Source organism: Thermobia domestica, chromosome 18 (genome assembly GCF_964235325.1).
Source record: "Thermobia domestica chromosome 18, izTheDome1.hap1.1, whole genome shotgun sequence".
NCBI classification, from domain to species: domain Eukaryota; kingdom Metazoa; phylum Arthropoda; class Insecta; order Zygentoma; family Lepismatidae; genus Thermobia; species Thermobia domestica.
In genome coordinates, this window is record NC_137471.1 from 142,487,063 (window position 1) to 142,506,194 (window position 19,132).

The following is a 19,132-nucleotide window of genomic DNA, read 5'->3' on the forward strand; positions in this document are numbered from 1 at the left end:
CTGACAAGTTAAATGGTTATGATGTTTAACTTTTCTATTGTTACTCGTATATTTACTATCACAAACTGAGCATTCAGTGGATAGATTAAACTCCTGTAACTGAGAACCATTTAATGGTATTAATGGTTTTTGTTGATTTAATATGTTTATGATTTTTCTTAATTTATTCTCCATAGCAGACATAAACTTCATCGATACATTTTCTCCTCGATAAATAACTAAATCTGATTTCATATATTTGTTACTCCAACATACAATATAACCAAAACTGCATGGCATATGTTGCTGAATTTGTATTGTATGAGATCCACTTTGTTTATTTTTAGGTTTTAATAAACTTTCAAAATCTGCAACTATTATCACATCATTCTGTAATAACAATTTCAAATTTCGAAATTTTAAAACTTCTCCTTGTTTCGGCATGTTAATTTTGGTTGGAGTGTGATCTTTACATAATTTCTCATGTTCATCTAATTTTGATTTGTTATAAAAAGATACTAAACATCGTCTACAAATAAATGTTTGATGACTACCTAACTGATGTCTAACTAAACCATTTAAATTTGTAATTAAACAATAATGAGAGTTTAAATATAATAAATCTATATGTTTAAATACACCTGTGTTTTCGCTTATACGTAACGGAAAAATTGTTTCATTATCATAATTAATGCTATATATATTAATAGAAATTTGTTCCTTAGTAAATACAGAATTATACATATGTTCAAATTTGCTTATGTGTGCTATTTCGACGGGGAATTTTATATTTGTTTTTTCAAATAACGGTAATAAAGTATTAATATATTGTATGTAATTATTTACACGATGTGGATTATCTTTTGCGGGATGCAACGCAGCTAGAATACTATACATAAAACATCAATTATCGTTATTTTCAATATTTATAACACATTTTGTGGATAAAATCCATTGAGGTAATTTTACATAAGTTTTCTCTTTATGACTTTTCAATAACGAATTGAGATTTTTTATAAGACAATAATGACTGTTGCAATTTTCTTCACAATACAGTAAATCTATACGTTTATCTACAGATGTGTTTTCGCTTATACGTAACGGAAAAATTGTTTCATTATCATAATCAATGCCATATATATTAATAGAAATTTGTTCCTTAGTAAATACAGAATTATACATATGTTCAAATTTGCTTATGTGTTCTACTTCAACTGGGAATTTTATATTTGTTTTTTCAAATAACGGTAATAAAGTATTAATATATTGTATGTAATTATTTACACGATTTGGTTGTTCTTTTACTGGATATAAAGCAGCTAGAATACTATACATAAAACATCTATTATCGTTATTTTCAATATTTATAACACATTTTGTGGATAAAATCCATTGAGGTAATTTTACATAAGTTTTCTCTTTATGACTTTTCAATAACGAATTGAGATTTTTTATAAGACAATAATGACTGTTGCAATTTTCTTCACAATACAGTAAATCTATACGTTTAAATACAGATGTGTTTTCGCTTATACGTAACGGAAAAATTGTTTCATTATCATAATCAATGCCATATATATTAATAGAAATTTGTTCCTTAGTAAATACGGAATTATACATATATTCAAATTTGCTAATGTGTTCTACTTCGACGGGGAATTTTATATTCGTTTTTTCAAATAATGGTAATAAAGTATTAATATATTGTATGTAATTATTCACACACGATGTGGATTATCTTTTGCGGGATGCAACGCAGCTAGAATACTATACATAAAACATCTATTATCGTTATTTTGAATATTTATAACACATTTCTTTTTGGATAAAATCCATTGAGGTAATTTTATAAATGATGAAGCTGACAGAGGATCATATTTACTGATTTTAATTTCTAAGTGATGGTTTAGTTCAGAACATAAAAACCACCCTGATTTCTTAATTGCTCTATTTTCTTGTTCAACTAAAATTTTATTAAATAAATTTTCAATTATAGAATTCACATCTGTACTCGGTAAAATAATTTCGTTACCACTATTTACAAAGAATCTACATGTTTCTAAATCTACTGGTTTTACAAAAGTTGTAGCCAAAGAAAAAATTACTTTAAACGATGTATTAGTTTGTTCTTGTTTTAATATATCTAAACAGTCTTTTCTTTTATTATTTAAAAAACATCCACTATCCTCATTTAAAACAGAATCACATTTTAAAATGATTTTTTAAAATTATTATTAAATAGAGTATCAGTTGGTGAATTGATAGTATTTGATTTAACCTTTTTTGTTGCCATTTTTTTAAATAACTCAAAGTTACTATAATAATTCTGAAGTGAGTTTTTATAATATAATATTATTATTATAAAATGTCTTACCTACAAAAGAAAACAAAGCCACACTAATAATAAACCACACTAATAACAAAACCACACTAATAAGATAATATCTGAACTTTACACTTCAAACACCAAACAGGAAGTGATTACAAAAAAAACATCTCGGTCAGTCTTTTATACCTGTGTGATCGCATTACGTCATATTGCGCAATAGAGATGAGTCACGGTCTGGGATTCCCCTCTTTTTTTAATCCTATCGTTGAATGACAATTTATACTGCGAGCGATCAACATATACCTTTGTAATTGATTGCATTACGTTCAGGGATTCCTTTTTTCAATCCTATCGTTCAATGACAAGTTATTGTCTGTTAAAGAGAAAACTAGCTCAATGTTTTTAAAATCCGGATGAATGACGTAATGAGAATTATCCACATATGGCGGAAGTTATTATGTAACTGATAACAAAACACGGAAGTTCGCATTCCTTTGCAATCTTTAAATAATCTTTGTTATGTTCAAATATAGGTTAGAACAAGTGCACTCCTTAAATGATTATATTTACTATAGAGGGTTAGAACGAGTTTACCCCTTAAAAATGGACTATGCTCAAATAGGGGTTGAAAAATAGGCCAACTCGTATGTTACATTAGAACGAGTACACCCTTAAAAGGGAACGTACTCTCTGCTATGTTCAATTAAGGGTGGAATCCAAAACGAATACACCCCTATTCTCTGCTGTTCAAATAGGGGTGGAATACACCCCCGTAGTCTTATGTATTCTTTGCTATCTTCAATTAAGGGTTGGAAAATAAGTCATACTCTTTTACTAGTTCTGCTATGTTAAAATAAGGGTTGAACACGAATACACCCTTGCTGTGTGTTCACCACCACTTTTCTCTACTATGTTCATTATGTTAAAATAGGGGTTGGAAACGAGTACACTTCTATTCTCTGCTATGTTCATTATGTTAAAATAGGGGTGGAATACACCCCCCGTAGTCTTATGTAATTTCCACTATGTTCAAATAGGGGTTGGAAAAGGGAACGAGTTCACCCCTGTTATGTTTCGTAGTCTCTGTCTGATGTGCTATGTAGTCTGATGCTAAGGGATTAAAGAACGAGTACACCCTTGTTATGTTACATACTCTTATGTGTTATCTGTTCTGCTGTGTTACGTAGTGTTATGTGTTATCTGCTCTTCTATGTGTTCGTAGGGGTTGTAAAATTTGCTCATAAAAGGGAACGAGTTCACCCCCTAAAAAGTGGTCATAAAAGAGAACGAGTACACCCCCTAAAAAGTGCTCATAAAAGGGAATAAATTCACCCCTAAAATGGAGGTCGTAAAAGACCGTGGGCTCACGGTGTACGGTGGTCAATTTCCCAGGGGCTCGTGAGTTGTTCTCTTCTGTCCTAGGTTGTTCCAGATCGATCAATTTTCTACTACTAACGTATACGTAGTTGTTCGAGGTGCGTTAATAATGGCGGAAAATCGATCATCTCATAAAGTAAGTGTTGGATGCTAGGCGTATAGCGGTATGCTAGGCGTATAGCACGGTGTTCTAGTATAGCAAGTTTTTGATAGAATTTTAGGGGCGCAGATGCCCAGGCTGTATGTCCATAGGTTAATGTACTCCGCATGAAGGTTTTATATGTATTGAGAACGGTAGGTGCCCTCAATCCCCAGGTTGTGCCCACTAATCGTTTGAGAAGATTAAGTCGATTTTGCGCTTGACCTATGAGTTTGGTGAGATGTGGAGTCCAGGTAAGATGAGTGTTAAAAATGACACCGAGATACGTAATAGTACTTGAAACTGGAATAGGCGTAAGATCAACCTGAAGGCGAAGTAGATTCTGGTTTCGATGTACTCGTGAACTGCGTCGACGTGGTAAGAAAACTATGGTTTGTGTTTTGGAAGAGTTAATATTTAACCTCCAAACATGACACCATCGCACAAATGCATCAATGGCTACTTGCATGGTTTTATTAAGAGATTGTACGGTGCGGCCAGATGTAAAAAAAGCAGTTTCATCAGCAAATTGAAATATTGTGGTGTTATTAGGAATAACAAAATCAGCGATGTACAGTAAGTATAATAAAGGAGACACTGATGAGCCTTGTGGTACACCAGATTGCAGCAAGATAGGATGAGAGAGCGTTCCATTGACTGAGATATAAGCTAGTCGTCCTATTAAGAAGGAGTGTATGAAGCGGATGTACGAAGTTGCCAGAAGATAGTTACGAAGTTTAAATAGTAAGCCAGGGCGCCAAACTTTGTCAAAAACCTTTTCCAAATCAAACGTTACAAGGCAAGAAGGGAAACCTGTATTATATTGATTGTAAATAGCTGTGGTGAGACGGAATAATTGATCTTGAGTACTAAAATTTGGTCGAAATCCAGCTTGGTGTATTGGAAGATTATGTGAGTGAAGATGGTCGTGTATGCGACGGACAAGGATTCTTTCCAAGATTTTGCAGACAACTAGTGAGGTGAATAGGACGATAGGATGTGACTTCTGATGGAGGTTTCTTTGGTTTAGGAAAGAGAAGCACTTTTGAGTATTTCCAGTCGAGTGGAATATATCCAGTTCGCAGAATAAAGGTATAAAAGGTGCTAAGAAAGAGTAGAAAAGAGTGAGGCGCTTGTCTGATGAGTACATATGTAACAGAGTCAAATCCTGGTGCAGTATTCCGTTTACCTTTAAGTGTATTACTAATAGTTTCGGGTTGAATCTAAAGATGTGGCTGCAACTTTACTGAAAAATGGAACTGAAACTTCATACAGTCTATTGTATTTATTATTCCACTTCGTGCGTACATCTAAACAAAACTAAACAAGAAAGAAAAACTAGACACCTCAGCTCATCAAGCCGTTCATTAAAACCATGCTTTTAGGATGTGTTCTATATTGAGTCCAGGTTACCACAGTAAGTTACCCAACTGAACGTCCTAACATAACCAATTACGAACTTTTACCAAAACACTCATTTCTACACAGACTACAAGATTACTCATTAGCATAATTCCTTTTTTTTTTAACAAAACCTATTTGAATTTATTAACATTTTGTTCTTTGCCTTAACACTTTCCTTTGTTAATAAAGGCCAAATCGATTACAAAACACTAGCATTCGTGTTTTAGCTAATGGTTTTGTCATGATATCTGCCACTTGTTCTTCTGTGGAGATCTGTTGTACACCTAATGTCCCATCTGTGACTTTCTCACGAACAAAGAAATGCTTTATTTGAATATGTTTTGTTCTGCGATGCAGCTCTGGATTTTCAGCTAGTTTTACCGCTGCATTGTTATCAACTGCGATAACAGGAACGTGTTTGAGTTTAGTAAGTTCATTGAACAATCTGCTTAACCAGGTGACTTCTTTAGCAGATTCGCTAGCTGCAATGATTTCGGCTTCTGTAGCTGACGTAGCAACTGTTCTTTGCCTTTGGCTAAGCCATGTCACTGCACCTCCTGCATATATTACAATTACACCTGAAGTCGATCGACCTGTCTTGCTACACCCGCCAAAATCTGCGTCACTGAAGCACTCTAGTACACCACTATTTATTTTGGAACGATAAACAATACCGTAACGGATTGTTCCTGCTAAGTATCTGAACACTCTTTTCACTTTTACAACATCTTCTGACGAAGGATTTTCAATTGATCTTGAAAGCACTCCAACACTATAGGCGAGATCTGGTCTGGTTCCCACCATTAAGTACATTACAGCACCTACTGCTTGTCGGTACGGAAAATTACACTTCTCCTCTTCTTTTCCTTCTTTCGGTACTTCTGTCTGTTTTAACATCGGTGTGGACACTGTTTGCATTCATCGAGGTTAAACCTTTGAAGGATTTTCCTTGTATAAGCTTGTTGACTTATTTTGATTGAACCGTCGATTGCGCGTTCTATCTCTAGTCCTAAGAAATAGGATGCTCGCTTGATTGTGACCTTGAATTCAGTCTTCAGTTCTTCTAAGAAAGTCTCCAATTCGCACTTTTCTGTTGAACTAACTAGACCGTCATCAACGTACAACACTACAAAAACCTTTTTCCCGTTTCGCTCCCTGATGTACAGACAAGGATCAGCCTCACTTACTTTGAAGCCTAATTTTGTCAAAAAACCACCAAAACGCTTGTTCCAACACCTTGGAGCCTGCTTCAGCCCGTACAAACTTCTTTTGAGTTTACACACACGATTCGTGCCATCACTATAGCCTATTGGTTGTTTCATGTATATAACTTCTTCTAACTCACCGTAGAGAAACGCGGTTGAAACATCGAATTGAGCTAAGTGCATGTTTTCACTCGCTGCGACACTTAACAAGGAGCGAATTGTGCCTAACTTAGCGACAGGGTTGAAGGTTTGACTAAAGTCAACACCCTGACGCTGACTGAATCCTTTCACCACAAGCCGTGCTTTATACTTGTCAATGGTTCCGTCTGGGTTCGTTTTTACACGGTGTATCCACTTATTTGAAATTGCTTTGCATCCTTCTGGCAGGTTTACTAGTTCCCACGTTTGATTTTCTTTCAATGAAGCCATTTCACTGTTCATTGCTTTACGCCAGTAGATACTTTCCTTGCTGCTGACAGCTTCTTCATACGTTTCTGGAGTACTAGTCTCATTAACTAGTTTTCCTACCGACATTACGTAATCGTTGAAACGTTCTGGTTTGTTTTTTTTTGAGCGATCTCTTAAGTTCCGAAAGGTCAGCGATTTTGGTACTTCTTTTTCATCATCACTGTTTTCTGATTCATCATCCTTTTCTTCTGTGTAGTCGTTCTCTCCTTCCGTTGCTTGCTTTCCTTGGTGTTGATCTTCATTTGGTTTCTCGGAGTTCACATCACGAAGAGGTAACTCAATATGTTCTTCGCACTCAACAAGTTTTTCTTGAAACGTAACGTCTCTGGACAAAATAACCTTTTGTTCTTCTTTCACCCAGATTCTATATCGTTTTCATTTTCATTTTTTCATTGTTTATTCATCCATGTCGTACATTATTGGTCAGAGACCAGTACATAGGACTTGTCAAATAATAATAAGACATTTCAATATAATTGATTTACATGATTTTACAAACTATCACCCAAGTATTCATTAATATGATAATACATTTTGTTACACAAAAAATTAAATAGTTCATTTTTGAAATTTCGTATGTTTTTGATATTCTTCAAATAACTTGGGAGCTTATTAAACAACTTAGCGGACATAGGAAGAACACTTCTTTTGGTGCACGCATAGTTTTGGTATGCTGTGAATATGTTATTCTTTTGTCGTGTGTTGTATGAATGTACATCGTCAACATGAAGAAAACTACTTTCATTTCTCTTTACATATATGATACTTTTGTATATGTACAGACAAGGCACAGTTAAAATTTTATTTGACTGAAAGACCCTTTTGCATGAGGACCTTGGTGATAGATTAAAAATAGATCTTATTGCCTTTTTCTGTAGACGAAAAGTAGTAACACTGGAATAGGAGGCTCCCCAGAAAATTATTCCGTAATTTAACAATGATTGAAACTTACCATAGTACAATAACAGCAAAGTTTCTTTTGACACTGAACCACGTAGTCTATAAATGACAAAACAGATACGACTTAATTTGCTGTTTAGCTCAGTAATATGTGCATCCCATGTAAGCCTATTGCTTATTGTTACACCTAAAAATTTAGTGGATTTTGAATAGTCTACATCAGTTGAATTTATCACAATGGGTGGTACTGTTCGAGGTGTACATGAGTAATGAAAATTTAGTGCCTTTGTTTTCTTTGCATTTATCAGCAGTTGATTCTGAGATGTCCATTTTATCAAACGCTCCACAGTTTGCTTTAATTTACTTTCTAGTTCAAGTGTATTGTCCGCTGTTACTATGACATTTACATCGTCAGCATATAGTACAATATGTTGGGGATACATATATTGAACAAGATCATTTATGTAAAATAAAAAAAGAATTGGCCCAAGAATTGAGCCTTGAGGAACACCAGCAGAAATAGTAGCAGTTGTGGATGAAAATGTGACTTGTTTATTGTTAATTATTTTTTGTATTTTTACTACTTGTTTTCTGTTTGTCAGGTACGAGCGAAACCATTCATGTACTACACCCCTAATACCATATTTCTGGAGTTTTGCCAGTAGAAGAGAATGTTGAACACTGTCGAATGCCTTGGAGAAATCAACAAATAAACCTACTGCATATTTTCCCTTATCAAGTACTGTAGAAACCTCTTTAATAAAGTTAAACAACGCTGTATCAATTGATTTGTTTTTTTTTTTTGGAAACCATGTTGAGAAGACGAGATTAGGTTATGGCAGGATATAAAATTTCTCAAGCGCGATAACATTAGTGATTCAAAAATCTTCGAGAAAACAGACAAAATAGAAACAGGCCTATAGTTTTGAACATCATAAGTATTTCCTTTTTTGTGCAAAGGTATAACTTTTGCAGTCTTCAATCTGTCGGGGAAAACGCCTGATTCAAATGATACATTTACAAGAAAGCATAGTTGCTTCACTATTAAATGCGCACTCTTTTTTATAATTAGGGATGGGACTTCATCTATACCTGCAGAACGGGTACTAGAAAGCCTTTTGATACAGTCCAACAATTCTTCTTCAGTTACCGGAGTTACATACATACTATGTTTGTTGCATGGAATATTTGACTCTACAGCGAGATCCAACTTTCCAGGTGGTAAATTCGTATTAAGAAAATACTGATTAAAGACTTCAGTAATGGCAGCAGGATCAGCAAAAGAATTATTTCTATAATTAACTTGTGATATTTCGCGCATTGGAACAGTCTTTGATGAATTGTTTATTACGTTCCACGCACCTTTCATTTTGTTTTTATATCCGTGTATTATAGTGTCATTGTGGATTCTTTTGGCTGTTCGAATAACATTTTGATATATTCTTTTGTATGTTTTTATATGGGAAATAACTTTAGCTGGTAAATTAACACAGGTTTTCTTAAGTTTATGATAATATATAAGCTTTTGCTTTGAAACTTTTATTCCTTGCGTGACCCACTTTTTCATGTTATTAAAATCTTTCCGTAACTGTAATGGAAATGCTATGTTAAAATTATGTAAGAAAACATCAACAAAATAATTGAATTTGTCATTAGCACTAGGTAAGTCGTACAAGGGATTCCAAGACTCACGAGATAATAGAAAACAAAAATAATTTATATTTTCCGTTGAAAATGATCTGGTTGTTCTCGTTATCGGTTTCGGACTTCCCTTCACTATTCTCTCGGTAGGTATTCTACAATAAATGGCTTCATGATCAGAAAATCCAAGTTCAGTGACTTCAAACAAACATTTAAGATTATTTTTTGGAATAATAATTTGGTCGATAGCTGTCTTTCCTTGACGAGTAGGTACGTTAATAATAGTTTGTAGTTCATATAAATTTAACATATCTTGAAATTTAGATTTATCAGTTGAATTCTTTAACCAATCTATGTTTATATCCCCACAGATAACTACACTACTAAATTTTCTACGTAAGTTCGCTAGAAGTTTCTCAAAATTTTTAAAGAAAATTCCTAAATCACCAGAAGGGGTCCTATAGATACACACAATACAAATATTTAACTCTTGAAGTTTTGATGCGACTACCTCACAATGCATTTCGACGCAAAAATTCCGAACGTCAATCTCAGTTGCATGTATATAAGAGCGAGCAAAAATTGCGACACCACCTCGACTTTTTATTGTACGAGAGTAGTGAGTAATAATATTAAAACCGTTTAAACTAACCATATTAACGATATTTGCATCTAACCAGTGCTCACATATACAAAGAAGCTGTACATTTGAGAAGTCGCTTTCCAACAATACCTCCAGAAGATCAATTTTGTTCCCTAAACCTTGCACATTATGAAAAAGAAGGTGTAAAAAGTCAGTATTTCCTACCATAAAAAATCATCGGATAACATCTTACGCATTCTCTTCCGTCGTTCTATCTTTTGAGCATTTTCAGTTATGTTATTACAATCTTCTGCTTTATAGATTGAACTACTTGCCCTTTGTATTAAGCTAATCCTATCAATATGATCTACACTACCACACTCTACGTTAATATTGGACTATGTATCAAGTGTCTTGCATACGTTATTGCTACCGTCTCTTACTACAGGTGCTAGACTTTCATTATTGTCTAACGATGCTTGCCATGGTAAAGGGATGACGCTTGTCGAGACTACAGATGATGATTCTACAAGTTCAGCAAATCTATTACACATTGAACGTTTTCCAGTGTTGTTCAAATGTAGTCCATGCGTAGTAAAATTATCCCTTTCCATAGAGCCCAAATCAACGTACCTTACATTACAATAACCTTTGCATATTTTGGAAATTTTGCTGTTTGTTTGTTTTAAATGTACATTAACACAGGAGTTACCGTCTAAGTCATGTCTATGTGGAATACCTGCTACAATTACGTTAGTGTTATTTAACCTATTTAGACACTTGTACATTTAAACTCGTTCATCACCATCGTAACCTACAAGAAAACCTTTTATCGCTTTCTTATCCATTTTCCTTCGTTTCTGCACTGGGATGTGCGCATAGCACGTAGACCCAATAATACGTAGATGTTTTAACCTTGGCTTCTTGCCTAGCCAAAGCTCGTATGGGCTCACACCTTCCACTGATGATTTTCCTGTTCTATTGAGAACATAAATCGCCGTAGAAACTAACTCAGCCCATATTGCTGAGGGAAATGCAGCTTCTTCATTTGCATTTAGCTCACAGATAAATGCAAGATCTGATAATACAGGACAAATCCCTAATTTTGAAGAAAATGTTTTCTCTTTCACTTGTGTTACCCCACATGATGTAATGAAAGCGATTAAGAGGATAAAATCCACTGCTATAGGTGCTGATGAAATAAGCATAACATTGATCAAGAAAATATTACCCTTCGTCCTCTCCCCAATTACTAATTTATTTAATCTTTCCCTTACTACCGGAACATTCCCAGTCTTGTGGAAGACAGCACGCGTCCTGCCTCTCCCTAAGACTAAGGATGTCCGATCTGCAGAAGACTTAAGGCCTATTTCAATATTACCTGCCCTATCTAAAGCTCTTGAATATATTGTAAGTGATCAAATATGTGAGCACCTTCGAACTTATAACCTTTTAGACACTTTTCAATCCGGGTTTCGTAAACATTGCAGCACTTCTACAGCCCTTACTAGTATTACTGATGATATACGTTCTGCTTTGGACAAGAGAGAGATAACCATACTTACCTTACTGGATTATAGCAAAGCATTCCAGTCAGTAAACCATGACATTTTGCTACAGAAACTTGTACAAAAATTTAGTTTCTCTACTTCAGCTGCTAAGTGGGTTCAAAATTACTTATGCGACCGAAAACAGTATGTGGTGGTTGCCAACTTAGTTTCTGGTCAGCGTAACCTTCCTTGTGGGGTTCCTCAAGGTAGTGTTTTAGGGCCTCTTCTTTTCTGCCTTTATATTAATGACTTAGCACAATCTCTAAAACACTGTAAGTATCACATGTATGCGGACGATGTTCAATTGTATCTATCTTCTTCACCAAAGCAAATAGATACTTGTATAACAAAGATGACAGAAGACTTGAGTAATTTGGCTAAATGGTCAGCAAATAATTGTTTGATTATAAATCCAGTCAAATCAAAGTCAATTTTAATTACTTCCAAACGTGCAACCACGTTAATAGATGCTTCACTTGTTCCCAATATAACTTTAGAAGGCGTAAATATTCCCTTCTCTTCCTCTGTGAAAAATCTTGGCGTCATACTTAACAAATATTTAACTTGGTCCGATCAAATTAACGCATCATGCAAGAAGGCTTTTGGAATTCTTCATTCTCTCAGCAAATTAAAAAACTTTTTATTAACACAGTTGAAAAAAACACTTGTTCAAACCCTAGTGGTACCACATTTGGAGTACTGTGACACCGCCTTAACTGACGCTGATATACATTTACAAAAGCGTTTGCAGCGAGTACAAAACGCTTGTATACGTTTTATTTTTAACTTAAAATTCTCAAATCATGTTACGCCATTCTTTAAAAAGCTGCAATGGCTGAAGATGCAGCAACGGCGAAAATTGCACTCGTTGGTACTGCTGTATAAAACACTTACTTTTACAGAACCTTCCTATCTTCTAAAACATCTTAATTTTTTAAGCGATTTCCATGAGAGGGACACAAGATCACGTTTTAATAGCCAACTTGCAATTCCTATTCATAGATCAACTTATTTATCCAAATCATATATAATTTCAACGTGTCGTGATTGGAATACTTTGCCAACCTCGATACGTGAGTCAAAATCTTTAGCATTTTTTAAAAGGGCAGTTTATAATTTATTGTTATCGAAGCAGGGTTGAATGGACACAGAGACAGAAGAGCCAATAGAGAAGCCTGTCATAAAGATATGAAACTCAACACTTATCACATATTATAACATGTATGTACTTTCATGTAGCACTATATTATATTTGTGTGTGTGTGTGTGTGTGTATGTGTGTGTGTGTGTGTTCAAGTGACAATCTGTTTCTTGTGTGTTTTTTTTTTACTTTCTAACTTTTTTTTTCTTTTGCTATTGTTAGCTATATCCTTTGATTTTTCAATTTTGTGTCATGTTTAGGTGGTAGATAAGGCTACATATAGCCTTAACCTCGACATGTAAAATAAGTCAAAATAAATAAATAAATACTTGAACGTTCTTGCCATTTCAACTATTGTTCGTAGGTCACGTTCACTTACACCGTTTTGTTCTGGAGTATACGGCGCTGTTAGTCTTTGTATAACACCTTCTTCACTGAGAACTGCAGGAACATCTTCATTATCAAACTCGCCTCCATTGTCACTTAGGAACTCTCTGATTACATGTCCCGAAGTTTTAGCGTGAGCTAGCATGTGCCTGAGCACCGTTTTTACTTCAGATTTTTCTTTGATAAGATAGCCATAGCGAAACTTTGTATAACTATCTTTGAACACAACTAGATACCGTTTCTTCTGAAACGATTCATCGAACGGTCCGCACACGTCTCCCGACACGAATTCACCTGCTACTTTTGATGCTTGTCTGTTGCCAAAAGGTAACCGATGCGATTTACCATAGATGCAGGGTTCACAAATATCACTTTCTAATCGAACACTTACACCTAACTCCTTCTGTAGTATTCTTCTTACATGACGCTTTTCCTGGTGTCCCCACCTTTCATGGTATAACTGCAATAAGGTACTTTCACTCTTTGCAATATTCACTTCTACTGCCTGTTCCGGTACTAACGGTTGTATACTTGCCTTGTACAAGGAGCCACCTATCTTGCGGGACCCACACAACAACACTTCACCGTTTACCTTAAGTGAACATTCCGTTGCTGAAGACGTAAATTCACTTTTTGAGTTTCGATCTTGGGCTGCTAGTACTGAAAATAAATTTCTATTAATGTTCGGGACATACCAAACATCTTTTAGTGTCACTTCTTTACAATTATTGTTCACAGAGGACAATACACGTATGGTACCTTTTCCGATTGCCACTAATTTCTCTTTTCCGGCTGATTTAATACTACAAGGGCTTTCGAAATGTTCAAAATCAACAAAATGAACTGCACAATTTGTGACATGTTTCGTTGCACCGTTATCTACCCACCATGCAGTTGAGTCTATTTCAACCGAACATGCATCTTCACAAAAAGTTGTAAACGCTACACTTGTTGCTGCGGTATCTACATTTTCACTATTTCCCGTTTTCTTCTTTGCAGGTTTACCGTCTGCGATCCACTTTCTGCACTGCCTAACCCAATGGCCTTTTTGTGAACAGTAATTACACACGTCATTTCCTTTTGGTTTCTTCCCTTTTGCTTTATCACTTAATTTTTGTTTGTTCGCTTTTGCAACTAATGCTTCTTGAACAACTTTGGAACTGTCTGTATTTTTCGCAAAGTTCCTTTCGAACATACACAGCTGAGTTGTAAGTTCGTCGAATGTCTTATTTTCATCTTTAGTTAGTAGCATCCAACCTGACTGAAAAGTCTCAAACTTACTCGGTAGTATGTAACGTTTTACACACGAGCAAAAGATCTGGCAACGTGTTTTCACCTTTTCCTTTTAAACCGTTATTCAGTTCGTTCCACAGACCCTTCAGTTTTGCTATACGGGTAGAAACATCTTCACCTAATGTCCAACTGAACCCGAAAAAATCACTACAGATTTTAAACAGCTGATCTTTGGACGCGGCTTCGAACTGTTGTTTCAACGCTTCCCACATATCATAAGCAGTCTCTTTGTCCATTATCTTTTGATATACCGAGTCTGTAACTGAACTACTTATCATTGTTTTGGCATAACTGTTCGCTTTTCGATAAATGTCACTATGTTCTTTGAACTGTTTGGTTTGTGCCTCTGTGGCATTCTCACCTGGTGGTTCCGGCTTCACAAGTTTTCCATCAATTACATCTAATGTGTTTTCATGATAATCTAACAAATCACGAATTCTGCGTTTCCACACTGGCCAGTCTGTTTCACCGGTCAAGAGTTTAATGTTCTTTGTGAAATCCATCTTGTTGCCGCCAAATACAGGAAGAGGGGGCACTTGTCATGAACCGAAAAACTAGTGCAAGTGATATTTTTGTTGGTATCACTTCAGTTCAAGATACTGCTATTAATATGTTCAAACAAACTGGGTCGATTTTTTTTTTTTTTACACTACAGCACTGCAACTGTTCTAAATTAGGTTAAGTCTAAGACTGTTCGAACTAAACAGCACGCACTTCTAACCTATCACTTTAGATGCAGCCTTTCTTCTTAACTGTCCTTGTTTGTTAGATGTAACTTTAACAGCGTTCCTGGTACCCATAACCTAAAGATGTGGCTCCATCTTTACTGAAAAATGGAACTGAAACTTCATACAGTCTATTGTATTTATTATTCCACTTCGTGCGTACATCTAAACAAAACTAAACAAGAAAGAAAAACTAGACACCTCAGCTCATCAAGCCGTTCATTACAACCATGCTTTTAGGATGTGTTCTATATTGAGTCCAGGTTACCACAGTAAGTTACCCAACTGAACGTCCTAACATAACCAATTACGAACTTTTACCAAAACACTCATTTCTACACAGACTACAAGATTACTCATTAGCATAATTCCTTTTTTTTTTTTTTTTTTTTTAACAAAACCTATTTGGATTTATTAACATTTTGTTCTTTGCCTTAACAGAATCGGCATAGTTAGAGGATAATTTGGTTCTAAATCATGATCAGCAGACGGACGAAAGAAAGAAGCTGCATCGGTATGTCGGTTTATAGTTGATTGCAAGCGACCTGGTGTATGCCAACCGGGTAGAGGTGATATTTTGAAAATAGGAAGCAAAAATATTAGCCTTTTCTGCATCCGTAAGGACTGCGTGATGATTATGAACAATGGGGTAAGGCGTACGAGAAACTCTACCTGTTAATTGATGGAACTTGCGCCAATATTTTGTAGGATGTGTTTCATTAGCTAGTGTGTTTCAAGTTTGAATCCAGTGGCGTCTCTTGAACGCAACGATATAATTATGAGTGATCCTTAGGTACTGGCGATGAAGCCGAAGCGCTTCAAGATTAGCCGTAGCGAGATATTCACGGAAAACTCTCCGGGATGCTGAAATAAATGGTAAATATTGCGGAGGTAACTTAGGTTTGTGTAGCTGAACTTCGATTGTTGGAATAGAAGTTGTGCTGCATCTTGAAAGGCTGTAGTAAATCCAGTGATTGTTCGATCGAGTTTGTATTGCGTACTAGGCATTGTGAGCATAGTTACGGCAGTGTCTAAATCGGTGCGATATTGTTCCCAATTTGCCCTTCGGTAGCAGTAGACCTTCTGAGGAGGAGGCTTCGGCTGAGTGTTGGGAGAACAATGAAGTTCAACTTTGATGGGGACATGGTCGCTACCTATGGAGTCAAGTACAGGTATGTGAATAGATACAGTATAACAACAAAAATAGATATGTTAAAATAAAAGCAAGAATCACTTTCGGTGAGAAAGAAGTAAAAAAATAATCTATATAAGAAACTGGCATTACTGTGCTCCTGGGGTATTATTGCATCCCAATAACGTATTATTAGCAGCAGTAAAGTCGCAACTACGTCTTAACAGCATCACATGCACAAGCGCACTGCCAAGTAAAATTACTGTGGAGGACGGCGCCATCTGTTAGCGAGAAGTAAACATGCGTGACATAATAGAGGCAATGGGGTAGTTTATACCCCACCAGCGCAGTTACGGGTTAATAGGTACTATACTCTCGCCCTATATTATATATTGGTACAGATTGAGACTGGAAAGGAAAGATAGGGAAGATCCTTCGATCATTCCATTTGATTTATGATATCAACAGACTTCTGTTCTTGAAAATGAACTGTTCTTGCATTATTTGAAATAGAGGGGCTTAAATCTCACTTTTTGCATCGGAAGAAACAAACGATAATGTGTTTTAGAATTATTCAAGTCAGTTAGAGAGTGAGATTCAGAGGGCGTCACATAGAGCTATCAGGCAGAAACAGTTGTCCCTCCTGGGTTTCAGATTTATATAGACTTTATCAGTAGTAATGGGCAGTGGGAATATTCCCGGTGGGAAGGAATTTAAAAATGGGAATATTCCCGGGTTTTTTCCCTGGCCTATAAATTCATGGGAAGGAATTTATTTTCATTTCTTTACTTTATCCTCCAAATTATAAGAACCATATGACTAATTAGTTTCTTTTAATATATTATGATTTACTTATAGGTTTTAAAGGATTTGGAGGTTAAAAAATTTAAAATTATTTGACGGTACTTTATATAACTAATAATAAGATTTTTTTAAGTTCCATTTCCATTTGCACTATAAAATAGGGTAATTGTTTAGTATTGGAGGCCAAAACTAGCAAAAAGTAGGATGATTTACGGAAGAAATGAGTTGATAGTGATGTTCAAGTAGTCAAGAAAGTATCGAACATATTTTTTTCAAGGCAGTAGGGGATTTATACAAAACGGAAAGGTAAGTGGAAGTGATTTATGTGAGAAAAGAAAGTCAATTGTTGTTAACGAAGATTGAAAACAACGTGCCATGCGGGGCTCTAACCCGTCTTCATTCGCTAATGCTCGCTCTGCAATGCTGACTGAATTTAATGTTGGTAACGTAATTTAACGTATGAAACCATAAAACAACGCACCGGAATAGAATATAACAAAAAGTAGGTGCAAAAGCTGGTCCCCAATGCTAAAGAACCGCCAAAATTAGCAAAGTACTAATTTACAAATGATGAAAAGGAACCATTTTGTAAAGTAATTTAGAATTATGTAGAAATAGAGATGAAGTACTATTAATAAACCCTGAACCACCATTAGTAATAGACGTCGGTCTGTCTCTTCTCTCTGACTCAAATTTCTGAAGAGGTACTCGGACTTCTTTTACATGTGAATTAACGTATGGAATTTCAAGAAATATGTAGAATGAAAGGTCGTGTATGGCAATGTTACGTGCTAAAATATAAAGATAAGTAAGTATCTTGCAAATTTAGTTAACATAAATATGTATGCGCAACTGCTGATAAATTGGTTAGAAATGTATCTTCTAGCATTTATCCAGTCTAATTGGTTTATAACATTTATACATTTAATGTGTTTATAATATCAGTAATAGAGTCAAGTTGAGTAAATAAACTTACATATAAATTTTAACTGTTACTATATAATTTTTCGCGCATATTTAATTGATAGAACATATTGTAATTAAATATACATTTATGCGTACTCTCTAAATATAATAAAGTGTTAATAAAATAACATAGTACCGTTCAGAATAAACATTTTAAAGAATCCTCTGTGGACAACAGTAAAAATATGCTGTGATATAAAAATTAATTCAACTTTGAAACCATAATATAGTAATAGAATGCAATTTTCTTTCTGATTGTACATAAATTCCCGGATAAATTCCCATTTTGGGAATCTTCCCGGGAATATTCCCAGGAAATATTCCCGAAAAATCTATTGCCGGGAATTTACCCATCACCAAATATATTCCCCTATCAGATTACTCTCTCTCCCAATGCTTTATGCTCCAGATAGATGAGCACTGAGCAACACAATAAGTTAAATGGGTATCTATAAATTTATAGGCGTACGTCCAAGAAGACTCCGGTAGAGAAGTGGTGGTCCGTTACCCTCCTCCTCCACATTCAAATAATAGAATATTTTGAAGTCAGCTGTTGTGTGCGTCTTATGTGCGCGAAGTTTCAGCTTATGTGCGCACATTCTCGTGTCACCGCTCGTGGAAGCAAGACGTGTAGTACAACCGCTCCTTTCATTGCAAATATGTCTGACTTGTGTGGTAGTTGCAAGAAAGTAATTTCAGCCGTCAATCTGAAAGAAATTATTTCGTGTACGGGTGGTTGTGATAATTATTTTCACGCCAAATGTACATCCTTGAAAAATGCTGAAAATATTCGAAAACTAGGAGCAAGAAAAGAACAGTGGAAGTGCGATGTGTGCAACTCGGGCAATAGTGCGGAGTGTACGCTAAACCAAGATTCTGACTTGAAGAAGTTAGTGCAGCAAGTGAGTGAAATTCATGCAAAAATGCCAAAAATTATGCAAATGAAAGATAATATTCGAGATCTAGAGAAAACCATAAACTTTCTATCGGACAAATTTGATGACTTTAGTAAGGAAATTTGTGATCTAAAGAAATCAGTTAGTGATCTAACGAAAAAGTCGGAAACTTTGGAAACAGAAAACAAAAAATTGAAAGAAGCATTTGGAACA

General features: G+C 35.3%; 1 protein-coding gene across 1 annotated transcript; it reads right to left on the reverse strand.

Moving 5' to 3' along the window:
• Positions 1-14,380: 14,380 nt before the first annotated feature.
• On the reverse strand, positions 14,381-14,899 carry LOC145675277 (uncharacterized). The gene has a single exon (XM_081745663.1). The coding sequence runs from the start codon at positions 14,897-14,899 to the stop codon at positions 14,381-14,383; it is 519 nt and encodes a 172-aa protein (XP_081601789.1).
• Positions 14,900-19,132: the final 4,233 nt, after the last annotated feature.

Coding starts and splice junctions, on each gene's coding strand:
- LOC145675277 (XM_081745663.1), bottom strand. CDS start 14,899: ATGGATTTCACAAAGAACATTAAACTCTTGACCGGTGAAACAGACTGG.